A 23,799-nucleotide genomic window follows, 5' to 3' on the forward strand; every position below is an offset into this window, starting at 1 on the left:
ATTCGTTTTAAACGGACGACCTTGGGAGTCCGTTTAATTGAATCCGAAGCCAGCAAGTAGCCTTCCAGCCGAGTCATATATAGTGCTTTTCTCAAAAATGGTGCAAGAAATATAAATATCATAGAAATATTTTACAAAAGCAACGTTGTTACGTATATATTTTCACAGAAGAAAGCCCTTGCCGCCTTTTTATTTTTTTAATAAAAATATAGAAGTGTATTTTTCTGCCGAAAATACGCCAACCTATTTGAGACAACTAAATAGTCGCGGTACTAATCATCTGTTTGGCTGTTTAAAGCGCCTGTGCCTTCAATTGATATGGCCATTTCAACTTTTAAAAAGTTTGGAACTCGACAAATAATGGAATTTGTATGCAACATTGCAGTCCCAAAATCGAGACTGCAATGTATTTAACTTTTTAATTTTTGACTGACCATAAACTAAACGCTTCGCGACCTATTTTTTAGACAGCAAGGTCGACTTTGCCGTCCATTTTTGAGAAAAATTCATTGTAGTGCACAATCGCCCTATCCGTTCACTGCCGAGATACTTACAATGTTTTGTTTAGTCAGTGTATTTAGGTAGAAATTGGTTAGACCCAGATAAGGGCGACGATTTCGATTGCTCCTAAGTCCCCCTTGTCATTATTGCAGTTGTGAATTTGGAATACTCTTGTATTCCATTTTAATCTAAAATTCGATTTGAATTAAATCCTTTATAAGGGCCTCAGGGACTCAGAGGGATACAACCTTAATAATTAAACTAAACGGGGTAAGTATCTGGGTTGATGAATGTATCTTAGAATCATCTCAGCCTATATACGTCCCACTGCTGGGCACAGGCCTCCTCTCGAGCGCGAGAGGGCTTGGGCTATAGTCCCCACGCTAGCCCAATGCGGATTGGGGACTTCACATACACCTTTGAATTTCTTCGCAGATGTATGCAGGTTTCCTCACGATGTTTTCCTTCACCGAAAAGCGACTGGTAAATATCAAATGATATTTCGTACATAAGTTCCGAAAAACTCATTGGTACGAGCCGGGGTTTGAACCCGCGACCTCCGGATTGCAAGTCGCACGCTCTTACCGCTAGGCCACCAGCGCTCTCAGAATAATAAGTATCTTAGAATAATAAGCATCAATGAGCTTATTTTTCAAAAGATGCTCTTTGATGTATTTTGGTCTATCCTCTGGTTTTGTACGCTTGATTGCAGCGAGACGTGATTGTTTAAATACATTATAGTTTACTAAGGCGTCTCGTGATGAAGTTATTATAGTTGAGTCGGGAGCCCATTAAATATGCGATTATAGTTTGGTATACGAAGTCTTAAATCAACCATTAATGTCGACGACTAAAACAAAAACATTACTTAATTACACACAAACGGGTCCACAGCTGGTGCAACTCAGCTGAAACGTTGGAATTAAAGGTAAAAACAATGAAATTATATCGCGGTAGACCCGTTTGTGTAATTAAATATGTGACTTGAAAAAAGTTTTAAATTTTCAGTATCAACTTTCATTAGCTTGAATCTAATAAACTATAAGCCTATTAAAATACTCCTACTTTAACTAAAAAGGTGAAATTAAGTAAGCGAGTGTTTCAACAACACTATGAAAAGCAAGATTAAGTGCACTCATCGTAATATCTAGGCATTAAGGCACTTCACACCACTTTCAAGATTATCGCCGGAAGACACTATACTTAAGTAAAATTATTTTTATGAAAGCTAACACTAGCAACTATGTTCGAGTAAGAGCCATTCTAAAACAGACTTTATGTGAATCATAGAAGGGTAATAATTGCAATACGTGTTAATATAAGAAATAGGCCAACGTTCGAAGAGCCTCGAGAAAATTTCCGATGCATAAATCAAAGTAGCCAAGTTTTATATTTTTAATTAGGTCAGTATCTAAAATGCACGCTGCATTTTTAATGGGACACTGAGACACTTTGAAATGGTCTGAGAAAAACTTCCCTATTATCTTTTAATACCATGATAATGGCGGCATTAAAGCCAAGGACGGACTAAATAAAGGCCATTATTTGATCTAAATTAATTTCATGATACGGCGTTATATTTCTAAATAAACAACATTAAAAGATTCAAATCATGCTCATTTGAAATATAAAGGATTTATATTTTTTTCCGGCCAATTTTTCATGCCATGGTAGTGTTTCCAACTACGCGAACTAATTTAGGGGCTCAGTCTGTTGAGTTGAGGTAGGTCTTGCTCGAAACGGTCGGAAATTAAAAATAAAGAAAAATGTTACCTCAATGTAGTTCAGTAATAATTGAATTAGGAAACGGTGCTCGTTAGGAAATAACATAGGTAAGTAAATATGCGAAAGGTAAAATTCAGTAGCAATTTTCCGGTTTTACTAGTCAGTTTATTATAAAAAAATTGCAATTTCATTCCATGTTTTTCGTTGGAATATAGGTCATAGTTAGGTTAATTGAGTCCGAATACCGGTATTGGCAAAACTTTCAACGAATAGCAATTTTTACGAAAAAAGGGGAATGTACCTAGTTACAGATTTGTTCTTGACAGGCGCGCGGTTATTTTGTGCGATTAATGGTAACATTCCATTTCTAACCGCAGCTGCACTCCTAGTACTGAACGCGTCGCTGTTATTGTCAATTTCCATAGTAAAATGAACAGTAATGCAACTGTCGTTGGAAATGGACTGTCACCTTTATGGTAATAATCATTCAACATTCCATTTCTAACCGCAGCTGCACTACCGGTACTGAACGCGTCGCTGTCATTGTCAATTTCCATAGGTAGTAAAATGAGCAGTAGTGCAGCTGTCGTTGGAAATGGACTGTCACCTTAATGGTAATACTTCATTTCTGACCGCAGCTGAACTACTGATCCCTACTACACGCGTCGGTGTTATTGTAAATTTCCATAGTAAAATGAACGATAGTGCAGCTGTCGTTGGAAATGGGCTGTCACCTTAACGAAGCGTTGAACGCATAACAGAATGTCATGAAAAATAACAATGCTCTTACCGCTGCGTTTACAACGTAATTTTTCCTACATTCCGTTGATCGCATGCGTCCAACGCTGCGTGGGTGTGTGCGTATTATATTATATTTCAAAAATAGCTCGTTTAAAGGTAAGTATAAGATAGAATAGAATAGAGAATAGAGAGCTTTTATTCGTGACAAAAATAAATAAATAAAACAAAAAGTAACACAATAACACGGTCAATAGGACATTCTTACACAGATTGACTAAGTCCCACTGTTATGTTATGAGTTTATACACAAAGAAAGTATGTAGGTGTAATCTTAAAAACCTCATGACAAAGAATTGTTTGTGTATGTCTAACTAATAAATCTAATAGAAACCTATTTGAGAAGATTTTCTTTTGAAATTGCTTTGATAAATCGTACTTATATTAAAAGCGGGCGTGTAATATTTTTTTTAATACAGTTGCTCAAAAAGTGCTACTTTACGTAGCTGTTTAGCGTGCGGAAAGTTGGTTATCTCGAACTAGTGCTTTTTACTTTTCCAATTTTTTTAAATTTATACTTGTTCCAATTCACGACTACTTATTGATGAGTGTTAATATTAGTTTCCTTTAAACGTCGTAATCAGCATAAAAACCTACCGTTAATGTAAGAATACGAAAAATATTACATATTTCATATTTAATTACTTACCTCTTCATCATTATAACACGTTTATTTTTTAATATTAAATATTAAATATTCCGTTCTTAATAAGTTGACTGAATGGAACGGAATAGCTGCCAAACGCCCATAGATATAATATACTTAAAGACGACGTCTAACCGAGCTGTCACTGTTACCACTTTTGTTTAGTGTACGATTAACAATGTTTTTCTTATTTTTTCGCAACTGTATTAAAAAACGTCGTTCGATACACGTGCGGAAATGTCATTCTTCACTCGTCCCGAGTCTTGCCACTCGCCTGCGGCTCGTGGCAAGATATCTCGGTACTCGTGAAGTAATGACATACCTTCCGCACTAGCATCGAAATGTACTATTTTAATACAGTTGCTCAAAAAGTGCTACTTTACGTAGCTGTTTAGCGTGCGGAAAGTTGGTTATCTCGAACTAGTGCTTTTTACTTTTCCAATTTTTTTAAATTTATACTTGTTCCAATTCACGACTACTTATTGATGAGTGTTAATATTAGTTTCCTTTAAACGTCGTAATCAGCATAAAAACCTACCGTTAATGTAAGAATACGAAAAATATTACATATTTCATATTTAATTACTTACCTCTTCATCATTATAACTCGTTTATTTTTTAATATTCAATATTGAAAATTCCGTTCTTAATAAGTTGACTGAATGGAACGGAATAGCTGCCAAACGCCCATAGATATAATATACTTAAAGACGACGTCTAACCGAGCTGTCACTGTTACCACTTTTGTTTAGTGTACGATTAACAATGTTTTTCTTATTTTTTCGCAACTGTATTAAAAAACGTCGTTCGATACACGTGCGGAAATGTCATTCTTCACTCGTCCCGAGTCTTGCCACTCGCCTGCGGCTCGTGGCAAGATATCTCGGTACTCGTGAAGTAATGACATACCTTCCGCACTAGCATCGAAATGTACTATTTCACCACACCAGCTGGTAAAGGCCCTCTATATTGTTAAAAAACTAACGAGATAGTTGCATTTTATCCACATATGGGACAAAGTAATCAAATGCAAATTTTGAGTTGTTTCCTTTATGCTGGCTGGTAGATTGACATTAAAATTAAGTATGACTTTGAACGATAAATATTTAATATCATTAATTTTGAATTTATTTGGTTTAATTTTGTAATTTGATATTTTACAGTTAATATTTTTCGTGTGTTGGTGTGATGAAAAATGTTGTGTTTCACTCTGTGACAAAATTTGTTTAACTTACAAGGGTTAACCCTCGCATAGCTCAAGATACCACTTTTCCAACCACTCGCTACGCTCGTAGTTGAATTTTGGAATCTTTCGCTTGCTCGGTTGTCATTATAAGCACTAGAGGTTAAACAAATTTGCCCCCTTGTAAAACAAAGAACCATTCGACAATCAAATCACTTACATAATCTATTCGTTTTTGAAAGCAAATTTTGCGCCTAGACTAAGCCAGTTTTATTTTTTTCAGATACCTAGAAATAAAAAGTAGTAATAAAGTGGTGATACTAGTGTCCACCTTAGGTGGTAGTAACTTTTTTCCTCCAAAACGAATCTGAGTAAATATGCACTAAATTATAGTGTCGTTTGTTACATATTATTGAACCGCAATATTAGATATCATAGCAAGTATAGCTACAAGCATTTTGGAAGAAAGTTAATTACCACTACTTTTGAGGTTAGACAGATTCATAAATATCTTAAAAAATCGAAAATACCTTAATAGCGTCCTTCTGTTGTGCCGCGACCCCTTCACCAGCCACAATGGCGAACTTATTCCAGCTGAAAGCCTTTAGCAGGGCCATGACGGACTTGCTGATCTTGAAGGCCGGGGGCAGGGTCCGCGCGAACGTGACGCCAAGGCTTACGCGCGCTTCACGGTCCGTGGCCTTGTCATCCCGCTTTGGACTGTCATCGGCGCATTTCTGGAACAAATATATAAAATTTAATATATACTGCCAACGATATTTTTTATAAATCAGTCAAGTGCGAGTCGAACTCATCCACCGAGGGTTCCGTACTTTTTAGTATTTCGGCTCGATTCGGGAAATGAATTAGAGATTCACTAGATATGAAATAGTAAAGATATATTATCTTTACTATATGGTATTAGGTAATGTCTAATTCATTTCCCGAATCGCGCAGAAATATATCATCGGTGAAAATTGCACCGCATGAAAATCCTTTCAGTAGTTTTTTAGTTTATCGTGAACATACATGCAAAACAGACAGACGCGGTGGAATTTTTTAAATCGATACGGCTATTAGAAGCCCGCACCACTAGAAAATTAACCTACCAACATGTTATTACATTGTTAGTTTTAATTAAGCTTTCATTAAATCCGATTGCTAAGGGCTTGTGCACAAATCACGCGAGATTCGACAGGGGGAGGGGGGGGCCATGAAAAAATCACGATATACCACGTTGAGGGAGGGGGGGGGGGGGGGGGGGTTGGGGTTATAAGGAAACCTCACGTGTATTTTTCTACAGTGAACGAAACTGAGAAAAAAAACCTACCACATGAGTAGATACTTTTTTTCTCGGTTTCGTTAAACATAAATCTTCACTCTGTACTTCAAAATAGTGAGTCTATTTAACGAAAATCGAAAAATAAACAAGATTTTCTATATACAATACTATTTATCTTATTAGGTCGAATGAAAAAATTTCAAAATAATACACGTGTGGTTGTGTGGCGGGAGGGGGGGGTAGCCAAAAACCTCACCAAATATCACCAAGGGGGAGGGGGGGTTTCAAAAAGTAGCCGAAAACACCTCGCGTGATATGTGCACAACCCCTAAGCGTCTGTGGCCAGTTCTCTTTGTTTACTTCCACTTCAATGCTTTTCCAATGCGTGTAATTTTTAATTAAATTCTATCTCTACCTACAACTAAGTCCCTCGCCGCGTCTGTCGATTTGTGTGTATGTATGGTCGCGATAAACTCAAAAACCACTGAACGGATTTCCATACGGTTTTCCTATCAATAGAGTGATTATTAAAAAGGTTTAGGTACTTATATAATTTGTTAAGGTTTTGTGTAACCCGTGCGAAGCCGGGCGGGTCGCTAGTTTAAAACATAAAACGAAAATCCAGTCGAGTGATTGACGTCATAAATTACTCACAAGAGCGCTCGCTGTGTAACGAAGTAGGTAAGAACCATTGACTTATACCTCAGGACTGGCCTTGCGGGCAATAAGAATGGAGCATGAATGGGGCCAGTACAGCGGTGTGACAACGCTACAACGCGATTGGTTGATGAGTTCGAATGACACGCGCGATTGGGCGCAACTAGTTGCGTTAGACTGCACGATTGGCTCGAATTCGTGAGTGACACCGCTGAAATGGTACCATTTTAGTGCCCGTAAGGCCGGTCCTGAGATATAAGTCAATGGTAAGGACTTATTTCCATTTTATTGGTTTTTCCAGGAACCATTTCATGTTCAATACAAGCTTTATTTGTATTAATATACCAAACATTTAAATTCAAAGCAATGCTTAATAAACGAAACCATTTTTTTCCGTATTATTTCTTTTTGAAACAGTTTTCTATTTGCCAATTTAGCAACAATTTTGTTGAAATAATAAAAAGAAGAGAACAATTATGTAACAACAAAGTATAAGCGTATCATTTTGTCTTTGAGCATAATAATTATATTAATTATTCTTAATTGGAGAGAAACTGAAGAAATATTTTGCTAATGAGGCATTTTTTCGAGAACTAATGTATAAAAGGGAATGTATATATTGACAAATATTAGGTATAACAACAAAAATAATAATAAATTATATTCAGTAGGTACATATTATAATTTAAGTTGTCGAATTGAATTAAGATACAACTAGGCATTATGGATTGTGCCAGTCACCACTCGCCGAACTGTGCCGCAAATGTTACTATACCCACCATTTGCTGGTAATCCATCTGTTATTAAGAGTAAAGGGACCGACTGCTTCTCATTACATTTAGAAAGAATCTTCTTCCTGGCGTTATCCCGGCATTTTGCCACGGCTCATGGGAGCCTGGGGTCCGCTTGACAACTAATCCCATGATTTGACGTAGGCACTAGTTTTTACGAAAGCGACTGTCATCTGACCTTCCAACCCAGAAGGGGAAACTAGGCCTTATTAGGATTAGTCCGGTTTCCTCACGATGTTTTTCCTTCACCGAAAAGCGACTGGCAAATATCAAATGATATTTCGTACATAAGTTCCGAAAAACTCATTGGTACGAGCCTGGATTTGAACCCGCGACCTCCGGATTGAAAGTCGCACGCTCTTACCGCTAGGCCACCAGTCATTACATTTAGAAAGAATAATGAAAGAAAATACATTTATTTACGTCAAACAAAACCAGTTAAATACAATTCAAACGTAGGTAGTCCTAATTTTTCTCTCTGAATATTGAGATTATGAATAGTATTTTATGCAACAGTTTTATAGGGGTCAAAAAATGTGAGTGGCGTGGGTAACAATGTGAGCCGAAGGCGAACATTGTTAATAAATACGCCATGAGCATTTTTTGACTACTTATACAACACTGATTTAAACTTTCACGATTATTAAACATTATCAAACTGCACAACGGGACTTAATCGCGTATTTAAGTTTTAAGATTTACCTCCGACGTTTCGAGGACGGCGTTGTCCCCGTGGTCTCGGAGAAGACTGGCTCAAGTCTAGAAGATGTTGATGTCAACTTGAGCCAGTCTTCTCCGAGACCACGGGGACAACGCCGTCCTCGAAACGTCGGAGGTAAATCTTAAAACTTAAATACGCGATTAAGTCCCGTTGTGCAGTTTGATAATACTTATACAACGTTGCATACAATGCTTTTTCTATGAGTAGGCAATATTAAATAAAATACAAAAAAATATAAACAAAATTTTATTTATGAAAATGTCAATGTAAATTTTGGATAGTAGGTATTACTATATGTATGTAGGTCTTGTCTGCGACAAGCACCCATAATACCAAATATTACTGCAACCTGTAACAAGAAAAAGGAGAATTAAATAATATTCAGTTTCAATGCAAAAATATAAAATGTACATAAATATAGCTCGTTGTACTGTGTACCCTAAAAATGTGTATCAAAAAATTCTATAACATATACCAACCTTGCTTAAAAGATAGATCTGATCCGGAGCTTCCAATTAGTCTTTGAAAATACACCAAAGACGTTTTCAGAGAATGACGAAGTTTTGTGCTCCAATCTCCACGCCATGCCACTTCTCATAAGATTTGTCGCATAGGTGCTGAGATTTAGTACTTAGGCAACAAATTTTCGGTTGCTGCTTGTGCTGCAGCGGATGGTGTAGAAACAATGTAGTTCTCTTTGTCCATTTTCAACACTTTTTATGAACGCAAAACAAATAGTAACGCAAAGTACTCAAAGAACAAGAAATTACCGGGAAAGGCGGCAAACGAGAAACAAACGAGTAATGTCTATGGTTATGTTTTTTTAAAGCCGTTACACACTACCGCACCGCACCAGGGTCGTGGTGCTGTAGGGTATAAAAGTATTTTTTATTATGTTGGTAGCAATGAACTCAGTACAAATTTGTTTCTTTTTTAATAAAAACCGTATGCATTCAATCGTTTGTCACGTTGATAGCAATGTACCGGTATGTGCCACCTGCTACCCTGCACTAGCTTACCGTATCGTAATGTCTCTAAAACGATACAAGTGCTTTTTTGGGCAATAGACTATAGACTTTTAAGGAGTATTAATAATGTACGCCCTTATATGTTCGTTCGTGACTAGAGTCTGGCTACTGAAATTTTACCTAAATTTTTAGCGGGAAATTCAAAAAAATTTGGGCTGGTTACACTTTGTGTAGTAGGAATTATAGTTTTGATACTCGACAATATTTATGATATTCTGTGTACAAGTAAGGTACCTAAGGAAATAAGTTAAATAAACGTTTACGTGCACTCAAAGTCAGGTCACATAATTTCTACCACTATTTAAAGTACAGTCAACGACAAACACCTAATGGTTACGTTCCAATATTTAGATTTTATAGATATTTTTCAGAACTTTTAGTTTATCCGTTTCTTTGTACACTTGTCATATTTATGAGATTCAGGCATTAATAAATTCACGTACTTAATCAAAGTAATACGCAAATGTTAGAACTAGTACTTAAAGTATCAAAATATTTATAGAGCACCAACCTCCTAATTTGTTTACATTTGGTTAGGAGTTGTAAACATTGCAGTTTTTCGTTATACAACGCTACACGTCGACTTCTCACATTGTCGTAATTATTTACGAGCTTAAATAATAGTTAGCGAACCTCACTCAGTATAGAAATTATTAATATTATTTAAAATAAACCCATTATAAACCGCAAACAATTTGAATGAATGACATAAATTGACAACTGTCTTTTAGCTTTTTTTTAAATCATAGACAATTGGTGATACAACAACGAAATATCTGTCAACAATTTTTGGTTAGCCAGACTCTATGTAAATGACAGATAAAAGTACCCGAGTAGAAAAAAATATTTATACAATTTATAGCCGGGCATCGTTTTATAAATTTATATAATCATTGCGTGATCACGTTCGTTTTATAAGTTACAAGACCCGGACCGTCCCATCGTGAGTCATCCTTAAGATCCATCGAAAAGATTAGGGTTCGAAATTTAACGCTTTGAGATAAATGTCAAACCACTAAATCGTAAAGTCCGTACCTGAGAGGCATAACACTGTAAGTCCATTTTTGGTGATTTTCGGTTTTTTAGAGTATCGTACATAATTTTTGATTCTCCATCGATCCATAAAACTGGATTTTTCGAACATGCTACCAATTGCAAATTTTTGAAATGCATTTTACTGTAAGTCCATAATCCTCTGGGAAACATTTTAATGTAAGTGACATACAGTAAAATGCTACTAGACGTTTAATAAAATCATTATACGGTATGTTTAGGGAATGCAATCTCGATCTCGCAATTTCAAGATCTCGCGAGATCTCGCACGAATTTTCGAGATTCAATCTCGTTGACAGAAAATCTCGATTTTAGCCATCTCGGTCGAGATCTTGATTAATATTTTCGAGATCTCGAACGAGATTGAAAGATTGATCCGTATGAATTACTTTGTTTTGAGTAATGTTTTTGACCTTAGGTTCATGTTGTTCAGGCAGTGCTATTGTATGCGGCCGGCTTTAGCTGACGATAAAAGCACAGTGGCGCGCTCTGTGCGGAAAAATCGGACGAACTTAACGTACCCAGTCACAATTATTTATGATTTTTGCTCGCTCGAGCATTTTTTTGTAAGTCGCTGAGTGCTTGTCAATAATATCAACTGAGCATGTTACTGCCTCTGCTTACAATTTTGTAAAATTCAAAATAATTAATACCACTTTTTCATAATTACATACAAATTAGAGCTACATACATATTAGTTTTTTGTTAAAATAAAAGTAATTCTTTTATTAAATGTTGATTAATTTGAAGATCTTCAAAATAAAACATGACGTAGGTACTCTAAATAAGTAGTACATACGGAATTCTTCGAGATTTTTGCTCAAAATAACTCATTTTTAATTACTTTGTCATATCTCGATCTCGTCGAGATTAATCTCGATCTCAAAAGTGTGACGGTCGAGATCTCGAAACACCCTATCTCGATTCAGATTTTTCGTGCGAGATCTCGAATCGCCAATCTTGGTGCGAGATTGCATTCCCTAGGTATGTTCATAGTTCAATGATCGAAGCGCACATACAGTATATTGCTATAATTTTTATAGTCATATTGTGAAGCATTTACGGACGACGTACAGTATTATGCCTCACATATTTTAATATGCAGAGGAAACTGGAGGGTAGGTAGATTTTTTACCATAATTCGTGAATGTTACCTTAATAATTAATTATTCTCATAACACAATAGCATGCTCACTACAAATACGCGTTTGTGATAAAATTAAGTGATACAAAATCAGCGGTTTTTAATAAGGATGCCTCGTGATTGGGAGCAGTTTGTGAAAATTTGTAAACCGACAAACCCTTTGATAGTTCATAGTATGAATTTAAACAACATAAAATGGAGGAAGAGTGAGCTAGGAATGTCGTTTTATAAAACGTCTATTGATGATACCGAATTTTCAAAAAAATATTTGCAGAAGAATGTGAGGGAACAGTTACAACTGCCACCATCGATACCACAAGTAAACAAAAAAGAACGTCCTATCAGTAATCCAAAACATAAGGACAATGGATGACTGATGAGAGGGTCCATATTGGGTCGCATAATAATTGATTGTCCTAATGTAATGTTACGCATAAAACTCATTTTGCATAGTTGTTATTGTGCTGGAAATAGTAACATTTCTGAAAAATTATAACACAAACCTAACCTAATCTACCCTATTCTACACAACCTATGCAAAATATTTTCGAAAATACTTTCTGTTTCAGCTGGAGAAAAAATATGCGAAAAGAGATTTATGCGTAACATTACATTATGACAATCAATTATTATGCGATGAGATAGGATCCCCTGATGAGACTGTCAAGAAATACTATACTGACTTACTTCATGGCAACGTACCCGATATTGTCGAATCGGATAATAAAGACTGACGTAACTATTGATAAGTAACTACATAGGTACTCGTATTATTTCATGTAGTTTTTCGTAAAATAAGAAAAAACTCTCTATTTGTTCCTCATAAGTTAAAATGTTCATTTATAATTAATTAGAGTCAGTTAAAATAATCATATGTATTAAAACTACTTACTATTCTTATAAAAAAACATGGTCACCTAGTATTTGTATATAATTTAATATTACTGTAACTCCTCAGATTTAAATTGAGTGTAGAAGCAGAACACTGTATGTGGGGTAGTTATTTTAGTTTTTCCTTAAAAATGTACCTTAAATAAGTAACTGAATAATATCTCATAAAGTAACAATTGATAATTTCAAATATATTTACTATTGATTCATAAAAAAATCTGCGACATAAACCTCTCGTGTATCAATTTATACCCTTCGAAAAACCTTGCAAGACAATTTTTTACACAAAATCGCCTCTCCTGTAAAATTACTAAAATGGCACTTACAGTGTTATGCCTCTCAGGTACGGAAGTACACGCCCACGGCGCCTATGGCTGTACCATCGCCCACACTGTTAACTGTACATCGGTGGACCTTATGCCTTTTGTAATAAGGTCCACCGATGTACAGTTGGGAGTGTTGCTGTCTGTACGGACAAATCAACCGGGCACTCGCACAAGGAATGTAACCAATTCCATATTTCCCTTTACTCCTACGGAGCGTTGACGAATTTACCGATCGGGTAATCTGGCCGCCTAGCCAAGGTTACAATCGCTATCGCTTCGACAACGAAAAGCATTATGTATCTCTATCACTCTTCTACATGAGTGTGACAGTGACAGTTGCGTTTCGATCGCTACGGAGCGTTAGCGATTGGCATCTTGGCTACGCGGCCAGTAGTCTTTACTAACTTTGAGATAACTTTACACTTAAGCATTACTTTTTATGGGAATAAATATAAAACAGCTCTTTATTTGAGTGCGCTGTGCGGACTTATCTTGATCTAACTGTCTAAATATTTATGATAATATTGATGAGGTAATATAATTTATTAATGGTATTGACGCATTTATTTCGACCTATAGTTGATAGAAAATGCCTGGAGGCCTTAAGTTCGCCTTTTGTACTTTTTAAGTGCAATAAGATTCTAATTATAAAAACAGGCCAAGTGCGAATCGGACTCGCACACGAAGGGTCGGGTTCCGTACCATTAGGTATCTATAAAAACGGTCACCCATCCAAGTACTGACCCCACCCGACGTTGCTTAACTTCGGCCAAAAATCACGTTTGTTGTATGGGAGCCCCACTTAAATCTTTATTTTATTCTGTTTTTAGTATTTGTTGTCATAGTGGCAACAGAAATACATCATCTGTAAAAAATTCAGCTGTATGCTATCACAGATCACGAGATACAGCCTGGTGACAGACGGACGGACGGACGGACAGCGGAGTCTTAGTAATAGGGTCCCGTTTTACCCTTTCGGTACGGAACCCTAAAAATACTGCATAAGTTTGCCCCTAGCAAATTATTAAGTAAAATACCTAATAAATAATAATAATTTAGCCTATATACGTCCCACTGCTGGGCACAGACCTCCTCTCAAGCATGAGAGGGTATGGGCTACAGTCCCCACTCCCCACGCTGGCCCAATGCGGGTTCGGGACTTCACGTACACCTTTGAATTCCTTCGCAGATATGTACGCAGGGTTTCCTCACGATGTTTTCCTTCACCAAAAAGCTAGTGGTACCTACTTAAATATGAAATGATGATGATGAGTTATTAAGTAGATGTATTTTAGTGTCTTTGCCCGTAGTTAATAAGAAATGGGTAAGCGGTGTATGTCACACGTACGGCATATTATTAGTATGTCTCTTCTCTCTGGTATTAAATTGGTGCTGAATCTATGCGTTTGCGTGTATCGTGTGGCTGCAATGTGCTTCGATTTACTTAATCGACGTTGCAACACTGGCATACCCAATTTACCTATGAATATTAATAGCTACAGTATACGACAGTAGATGAAAGCAATATTGCCAGCGTGGCAATATCGCACTGTTTTCTGTGGTCGCAAACAAACCACTTATCAATGTTTCATTCTTATGAGTAAATGTCTAAACTTTAAGTTTAGTCACCGCGGCTCCGAGTGTATTAAAAAGAGAAAAGTAACGTTAACACAAACAATCTATTGCCACCAGATATATCCGAGCGGCCGAGGTGTTTAAAAATATCTGAACACGCATGATGCCTTAACAAAAAAGGCATATTCAAACTTGTGCGCTAAGCACCTTGGCCGCTCCACTATATCTAATAGCGACTGTACCTAATAAAAGTAATTGATGAAGTTTGCGCACCAGAAAGTCCCAAGGGGAGAAAGACATTGTTATTTAATAATAAGGGTGACCCTGATCTTGGAGGTTAATCACGTAGATTGACCTAAATCTAAATGCACATTGGACTATTTACTTAAAAACTCTTTTCTTTGTCTTTAGTCTCCTTTTTTAACGGCCTCCTAGTCTATAGTTTGTTTTTTTTAGCATTAGAAAGAACTTAGCAGAAGTAAACTTGTGGTTCCAAATCCGACACTTATAGCGGTAATAATTTGAAGTAAATTATATATATTGACCATGCTACATTAGATAATTCAATAATTATGAACAATTAAAGAGCCTGATAAAAACTGCACGCTTGCTTCTGTGGAGTTCTTTCTAATGCTAAAAAAAACGAACAATAGTCGGTAGTGAATTTGCCTCTGAAGCAGGGAATCTCGGGCTCAAATTGTAGTAAGGGTATTTATTTGTGTTCATCACAGATATTTTATCGTGAGTTATGGATGTTTTCTATGAATTTAAGTATTTATCTATTATATATTACAGTGAAACCTGGATAAGTGGGATCTCAAGGGACGAGCAAATTTGTCTCATTTAAAGAGGTTTTCCACTGACCCAGGCTCCCAGTTAGCCAGGTACAAATAAGTTTCTGTCTCATTTACAGAGGGTGCCATTAATAGAGGTGAGAATAGAGTATATTTCAGTTATAGAGGTGGTTAATAAGGTATTTAGTAATTATCTTTAAAAATAAATAAGGTAAAATAATCATTTCGATAAATATTTTTTAAGTCTGTTTAAATATTTATTTGAATTTATTTTGAATGATTCTCCAAAGGATAGATATTTCAAAATTTAATTAAATTTGATACGGACTTCATTGCGTATTAGAAATTTAATAAATGAAAATTTATTTTTTCGTTTCAGCGTTTAAATTTCAGCTTTCTTTTCGATAGTTTTACCTACTTACATAAATTAACTAAATCAAACTTGAAGTTGTTTAGACACAATTAGGCAAATGCGGAATTTGTGGATAGACTAAGAGTTAGTAAGAATACGGAAATTGTTCAATGAAGTCCAAGTTAGAGAGGTCATAAATTGACGTTATCTCAGATACAGAAGTCAATTCCCTATAAAATTCTAAAAAACAATTAGGAAAGTGTAATCTTATAAATATAGTCTCAGTAAAAGAGGTAAAATACACTCTCTGTCTCAATTATAGAGGTAAATGTGACTATAAAATCACAACAACGAATCCCAGTTATAGAGGTTCGTTTTTTCTCAGTAACAGAGGTAATTCAGTGCTGAAGTGTCGGGACCGCACCACGAGTCCCAGCTATAGAGGTTTCTCACTTATCCAGGTCCCACTTAACCAGGTTTCACTGTATAATACTATAATATATTACATATAATAATATTATAATAGAGAGCGCTGGTGGCCTAGCGGTAAGAGCGTGCGACTTGCAATCCGGAGGTCGCGGGTTCAAACCCCGGCTCGTACCAATGAGTTTTTCGGAACTTATGTACGAAATATCATTTGATATTTACCAGTCGCTTTTCGGTGAAGGAAAACATCGTGAGGAAACCTGCATACATCTGCGAAGAAATTCAAAGGTGTATGTGAAGTCCCCAATCCGCATTGGGCTAGCGTGGGGACTATAGCCCAAGCCCTCTCGCGCTCGAGAGGAGGCCTGTGCCCAGCAGTGGGACGTATATAGGCTGAGATGATGATGATGATATTATAATATATAGTCGTCTAGTACGAACAACACAAGCCTTATTGAGATACTGTGAGACGAAGGACGTGACGAGCAAGGTTTTAAAAAACCGGGCAAGTGCGAGTCGGACTCGCGCACGAAGGGTTCCGTACCATAAAGCAAAAAAAAACAAAAAAAAGCAAAAAAAAACGGTCACCCATCCAAGTACTGACCACTCCCGACATTGCTTAACTTTGGTCAAAAATCACGTTTGTTGTATGGGAGCCCCATTTAAATCTTTATTTTATTCTGTTTTTAGTATTTGTTGTTATAGCGGCAACAGAAATACATCATCTGTGAAAATTTCAGCTGTCTAGCTATCACGGTTCGTGAGATACAGCCTGGTGACAGACGGACGGACGGACGGACAGCGAAGTCTTAGTAATAGGGTCCCGTTTTACCTTTTGGGTACGGAACCCTAAAAATGAACGTACATACGTGTCAGATAACCGCCACTTGCACCATCCCACTAACCCGCGGTTAACCGGTTACACCGTTAACCCATTCGCAATTGTACTGGTAACCATGGAATGGTGCGAGTAGCCCTAAGTGTCATTCAAGTGAACCGTTTTTTAGGGTTCCGTACCTCAAAAGGAAAAAACGGAACCCTTATAGGATCACTCGTGCGTCTGTCTATCCGTCTGTCCGTCTGTCACAGCCAATTTGCTCCGAAACTACCGAACCAATTAAGTTGAAATTTGGTACACATATGTAAGTCTGTGACCCAAAGACGGATATGTAACGTCAACAAATGAATTTTAAACATAGGGGCTACTTTTGGGGGGTAAACGATAAAATTAACAAAACAAAGTTTTGAAAACTATATCGTGTTACATATCAAACGAAAGAGCTCATTTTGGGAATCTCAAATATATTTTTGTTATAAATTTAGGATAAAAATTTCAGAATTTATTCAAGAAAATAGACAAAAAATGACCATTCCCCCCCCCTCTATCTCCGAAACTACTGGGTCTAAAATTCTGAAAAAAATACACAAAATAGTCCTTTACCTAAAGATGACAGGAAAACCTATTAGAAATCTAGAGTCAAGCGTGAGTCGGATTTAAGAACATAAATGCGGTTAACGTTTTTTTAGGGACACAGCCGCAATGGTTTAAGTGAAACGTGATGTAGACAGCTATTGCGAAAGCCATAGGCCGATATCCGCATAAGGCCAAAGGCCCGAAGCGTCCCAAAGTGGCGTTCCTTTAGCTTCAAGCGTGAGTCGGACTGAAGACAAAAAATGCGACTAGGCTGTAACTGGCACATAGCCGCAATGGTACTTGTAGTACAGTCAACAGCAGAAGTTGTTCAAAATTACCTTGACATGCTCTTATTGTCTTAACTATAAAGTCGCGTCCAGATCATTTTAAACCACTCACCCGCTTAGCAACTTCTGTTGCTGACTGATTAGGTTACTATTGTTACGTGTTTTAAAAATCACTAGGTATACAGGTTGGCTAAAAAATAAACTAAGCTTGCCAACGTGCAACCCTGAAATCGCGAGGAAAAATTTGGCTGTTTCATACATTTAGGCTGGTCCGTTTTCTATGGGAGGATACTTCTTTTTTCGCGATTTCGGGGTTGGTCCCATACTAAAAGTCGCTCAGTATAATCCCAAAACCTCCCTGGCTACGGAAATACACTTTTATTTTTGGCCATCCTGTAGGTATTATCTCTCTTCGGCCTTCGCTTTTAAAACACTTTCGGAAGTTGTAGGAAGCGCGACCCATCGGACGCTCGAGTTTTCACTGTTTTCAGCTCTACGCATTTGGACACTTGTACTATTATTCGGCATTTAATCTTCAGAGATGTAAAGATATAAGCCACCACGCCAGAAAACTTCATGTTACATCTGGTTTTTGATTGACCCATTCGGGTTTTTCAAGACGTTTCACGTACAAAAAAATGTTGAAAATAATGTGATGTACGGAACCCTTGAAAGGCGAGTCCGACTCGCACTTGACCAGTTTTTGAAATCAAAAATTCACTAATCTATGTATTATTTCGTCGTTGTATGAAGCAAGGATAGGTAATAGCAGATAATATATAAATACGTATAATTGAAAGTACGAAGGCGAACTTACCCCTATAAGAAATCACTTCTAGCTAACCGAATGTATTGCTATTACCTTTATACTGGTGCACCGCTTATAGAGCTCGTCATATTTTGTTCGGTTCAAATATAGACTAGGAATCCTCTAGACCGAGTTTTGAGCAATTATTTCATGCAAGCGATGATGCCAAATATGCGGGGGTGCGCGGGACGAGGTGAGTGAAGTCCCGTGCCGTGATTGGTCCGTTCAAAGACACGGACGTCACACAAAGACAGTTTCGGCTCGAACATGGAGTAAAATTACCGTATGCGTAGCAGACGGGGTAGCGCGACTACGCTCGGTCTAGAGGATTCCTAGTCTATGGGTTCAAGGAAGGACTTTTCGAATATGAAAGCCAAGGCGGAAACCACATCAACGCATGTTCGTACCGTATCGCCCACAATGTGAACTGTAAATCGGTGGACCTTATGCCATTTGTAATAAGGTCCACCGTTGTACAGTTGGGAGTGTTGCTCTTTGTACAACAATACTTATAACAACAATAGATTCGGTATCCGTAATACTAATAATAATATGTTATATATTTTATATTTTATAGTGTTTTTATATTTTGCGCTGGTGGCCTAGCGGTGAGAGCGTGCGACTTGCAATCTGGAGGTCGCGGGTTCAAACCCCGGCTCGTACCAATGAGTTTTTCGGAACTTATGTACGAAATATCATTTGATATTTACCAGTCGCTTTTCGGTGAAGGAAAACATCGTGAGGAAACCGGACTAATCCCAATAAGGCCTAGTTTACCCTCTGGGTTGGAAGGTCAGATGGCAGTCGCTTTCGTAAAAACTAGTGCCTACGTCAAATCATGGGATTAGTTGTCAAGCGGACCCCAGGCTCTCATGAGCCGTGGCGAAATGCCGGGATAACGCCAGGAAGAAGAAGTGTTTTTATATTTTACTTTTATATTCATATTATAATTAACCTAACTTAAGAAGAAAAATAAATAAAGAGATTAATATGTTATATTAATACAGCAAATGAAAATGTACGTATCCGTATCCTTACTAATATTTTGTATCGTAAGTATTAATTTTGAAAGAGAATATTTATTTTAGTAATCGGATAATGAGAATGATCTACCGATAGTTATCATGTTTACATCATTACAACAATAATGATAGTTACCGCCCACTTACCACATCGGCCTAGTATTCGAAACATGTATCATCATCATCATCATCTCAGCCACAAGACGTCCACTGCTGAACACAGGCCTCGCCCTTATGGGGGGTGAATGCCATAACCGCCACGCTTGGCAGGCGGGTTGGCGATCGCAGTCGAGTACACCGAATTTGAGGGACGCTGCTGCCCGTCCACCGGTGGTCTTGGACGTAGTTTAAGGACATACCTGGGTTCATGTATAGTCAGTAATAGTTGCTAAGCGGGCGAAGGGTTCAAAATTACCTTGACACGCTCTTATTCTCTTAACGATAAAGTCGCGTCAAGACCATTTTGAGCACCTGATGACTCATCCTTCTTATTTCATTTAACTTAATTAACCGCATTGATAGAGTTACAGTTTGATAAATTGATAATATCGATAAAAAGCGTTGCTCCCTCCCACTATCTGTCAATCGCCGCACCCAAGAATTCAGCCCCTAGTAATGACTACGCCTAATGCTGATCTATTGGTTGTACTAAACTGATGAAGCCTACATTGCAGATTTGAATTTGTCAATTTATATTGCTTACTTTTATTCAATAAACTCATTTTAATATACAGGGTAATTTTTGGACCGTTAGCCATATTGTGCGAGGTGATTAGGTAGGCCACACTGTACTTTTTCTATGGGACCAACTCCGAAATCACAAAAATTTTTTTGGCCGTTTCATACATTTTGGTCGAGCGGATGTCGACGTTTTCTATGGGAAGGCCAATTTTTTTTTTGGCATTTCGTGGTTGGTCCCATGGAAAAAGTCTAAAATGGCTAACCGTCCAAAAATGACCCTGTATAGTTTCAACATTTCGACTCAAATTTCATATCATAATTTTCCCGAAGCCTCTGCTCTGCTGCCTCTACATAGATATACTCGTAAATGAACTGACTAAATGACTGACCATTACGTGCCACCTTAGAGACACACAATTTATGATGAAATTGATGACCTTGAACACTATACACCGTGTTTTTTTTTATTTCCGTTAATTTCAAGGGTGCATTACTGAGCTTAAATCAAGTAACTTTCTCAAAGACACCGATGTTCTAATTAAGGCCATTTCGGAGATAATCAATAATTTATTTTTTTCATATAAGGCCTCTACAAGCGTGTACACTTGCATTAGGGTCGATTTACATATTGATTAGTGTTTAGAATGAGTTCATACATTTGCTACTAAACTTAAGTACAATCTCGGTCGATTGATGTACGAAATGACATTGATATGTCACAGATTTCAATTGTTTGGTTGAGTTAAATGTAATGCCCGTGTTACAACAACGCTATATGCTACATTTAATTACTTTTTAAACAAAAAAAAAATCCAAAAAAGATTTTTTTTTTTTTTAAATTAACTATGCCATTTAGTTCTCTTAAACGTACTTAACCATACCCCGAAGTTAACGGAATTCAATAAAAACACGGTGTATAACATGTTACAACTTCTCAAACTCTTACGTAACTCAATTCCGATTTCATCAGGAAGCATTTCGCTTCTAAAGTAAATTCCACGCTTCTCTTGCGAGTTTAAAACGGAAACTACTCATGTATGTATGTAACTTTCCACTTCAATATCCATCTATGTTTCAGGTAATATCAACCCTATCTAGTAGAGACACGGAGTCTTATTCTGACTGCAATAACAAGTTATGAATATGTGTGATCTATCAGATCAGAAACCTACTTCAGCCAGAAATGTCACTTTTACACTGACAAAAATAATATCCATAGTAAGAGTGACATTCCATTCCCAACTGCAGCTGCAGTACTGTTCATTTTCTATGAAAATTGACAGTGACAGCGACGCGTTTCCATAGTAAAATGAACAGTATTGCAGCTGCAGTTGGAAATGGAATGTCACTTTTAAAGTGACAATGACAGCGACGCGTTTCCATAGTAATATGAACAGTATTGAACAGCTGCAGTTGGAAATGGAATGTCACTCAGTCCCGATCAAATTCATAAGTTTCATAACCTTTTATTACAATCAGAACTCGCTTGACGTTGTTTAAGTTACATGTGAATTCAGTAAAAAAGTAGAGACACAAGACAAGTAAATAATTTCAAGCAAACATGGACATTACTATTGAAAACGGCGTAAGTAAATAATTACCGCCTGCATTTGTTTTGGCGAGTTTAAACAAATATGTATACATGGGAAATACTCCTTGGTATATGTACAGTAGAATCCGTTTATAATGACATCGAAGGGAAGTGACAAACACGTCATACTAAGCGGATGTCATATAAAACATACTTGTACAACTTCTTATTTTTGTTGTTTTCCAAATTAATCTCAAATTCCTTTATGAGTAATGAGTTTTATTAAACTTGTAACAAATATCAACTTGTCAAAACTAAAATACCTTACACGCCACGAACGCACCAAACGTCCTCGAAGGGAAAGATGTGATGACGGCCACGAAAACCAGCGAATGTGTCAGTATAACCGGACATAATTTCATGGAAATAGGATTTTTAGGTCATAGTAAGCGGTTTGTCACTATAAGCGAAGTCATCTTATCCGAATTTGTCACAAACAATTTTATATGAAAACCAAACTTCGCACAATAATTACGTCATAGTAAGCGGTTGGTCAGTATAAGCGGATTCTACTGTATGTACAATACAATATAATACAAATACTCATTATTGCTCAAATAATCACCAATATCAAAAGAAACAGCTAATAAAATAAGTTTATGACAAAAAAAATATTTGTGGTACAAGCTTTTATCGCTTACTGTACTTTTCTTTCCACAAGCAACTCATACTCATCGAAATAATTCTAAAAATCGGACAAGTGCGAGTCGGACTCGCTCACCGAGGGTTCCGTAATTTTTAGTATTTGTTGTTATAGCGGCAACAGAAATACATCATCTGTGAAATTTTCAACTGTCTAGCTACCACTATTCGTGAGATTCAGCCTGGTGACAGACGGACGGACGGACAGCGGAGTCTTAGTAATAGTTTTTTACAGAGTTCCTATGGTCACCTCCTCTCTCCATCATCAGATCAGCTCCATGGTATCATAACATTGCATTGTCACCCGACTTAAATATGTATCAGTGGCGGTGCGTCCATGAAAGCGGATTCCCACCGGCTTGCCTGTTTTTGGACGTTTGAGCAGGGTTGTAAAGGAAATATGTAAGCTAAATTAGCCCCGGCTTGCCTATGGATATGTTTGACGCGCCGCCACTGATATGTATGCAAATTTTCAGCTTCATAGGAAGTCGGGAAGTGGGTCAAATTTAACCTGCAAGATTTGTGCAAACATACGAATATGTATTCAGTGTTCAGTATTTATTTTGCTTCCACGGTAGTTACATTGGTATACTTATATAAATTGCAAGTTAAAAAAAAAGCTTGTAAAAATAAAAGCTAAGCATAATCGTATTTGTGCAAGGCAAATGAATCGTAACTTTACAAAAGTTCGGAATACGCTACAGTTTATTCAGTTGTTCTGCACTGCTCCAAGATTGTGAGGAGCAACGTCTGAGCAAGCATAATTCGAGAAAAGTTATGGAGTGTCTTCTCAGGGAGACTTACGCTAACATTTTCTTTTCCTGCTAACTTCGCTAAGCTGGGCCATCTATTTTAATGCCCAGGTTTTTCACTTACCTACCATAATATTTAATACCGTAAAATGGGGTGAGTAGGGTCAAAACTGAAACTCAAACCTCGATAACATTTTATTTTTACATATGAAAACTGAATGGTGTATAATAATAAGTGTTCCGGACGTTTGTATTTTAGTTTTTATTTTATTTTGGGTAGTTCCATTTCATAACTTTGACGATAAAGAGGAAAACCCACCTCACCCCGTAGTGCCTCGTATTTGGGAGAAAGGTTTTCTGAGAGAGGTTTTCATACAAAGGTGATTTTGGAAGATTGTTGGATCGATTTTTTTTTATTATGCGTATTAATTAGCTCCATTTTAAATTGGAATACATTATTTTTGTAGCAGTAGCCTTAAAATGCCTTCTCACCCCTCTCTCAAACCTTCTCTCCCCATTCATAACCCACCTCTCCCCGCGAAATCTACTCACCCCGTTTTACGGTAATATCTTTGTTATAAATTCAATGTACCATGGTGAATAGTATTCATAACAAAATTCAGTTTGTATTTTGTTTATGTTTCTTTGACATTAAATTTTTTTTTTTATTCATTATTTTAGGAGCTTAGTCGCTGAGCGATTATGGCGC

General features: G+C 37.0%; 1 protein-coding gene across 1 annotated transcript in view; it reads right to left on the reverse strand.

The window, feature by feature from the left end:
• LOC134667142 (guanylate cyclase 32E-like) overlaps positions 1–23,799 on the reverse strand; it is a 186,937-nt gene that overhangs the window by 157,842 nt on the left and 5,296 nt on the right. The window contains exon 2 of the mRNA XM_063524433.1: positions 5,384–5,590. Within this exon, the coding sequence (XP_063380503.1) occupies positions 5,384–5,590 (207 nt within the window). The remainder of the gene's footprint in view (positions 1–5,383; positions 5,591–23,799) is intronic.

The sequence above is a fragment of the Cydia fagiglandana genome, chromosome 9 (assembly GCF_963556715.1).
Source record: "Cydia fagiglandana chromosome 9, ilCydFagi1.1, whole genome shotgun sequence".
Lineage (NCBI taxonomy): Eukaryota > Metazoa > Arthropoda > Insecta > Lepidoptera > Tortricidae > Cydia > Cydia fagiglandana.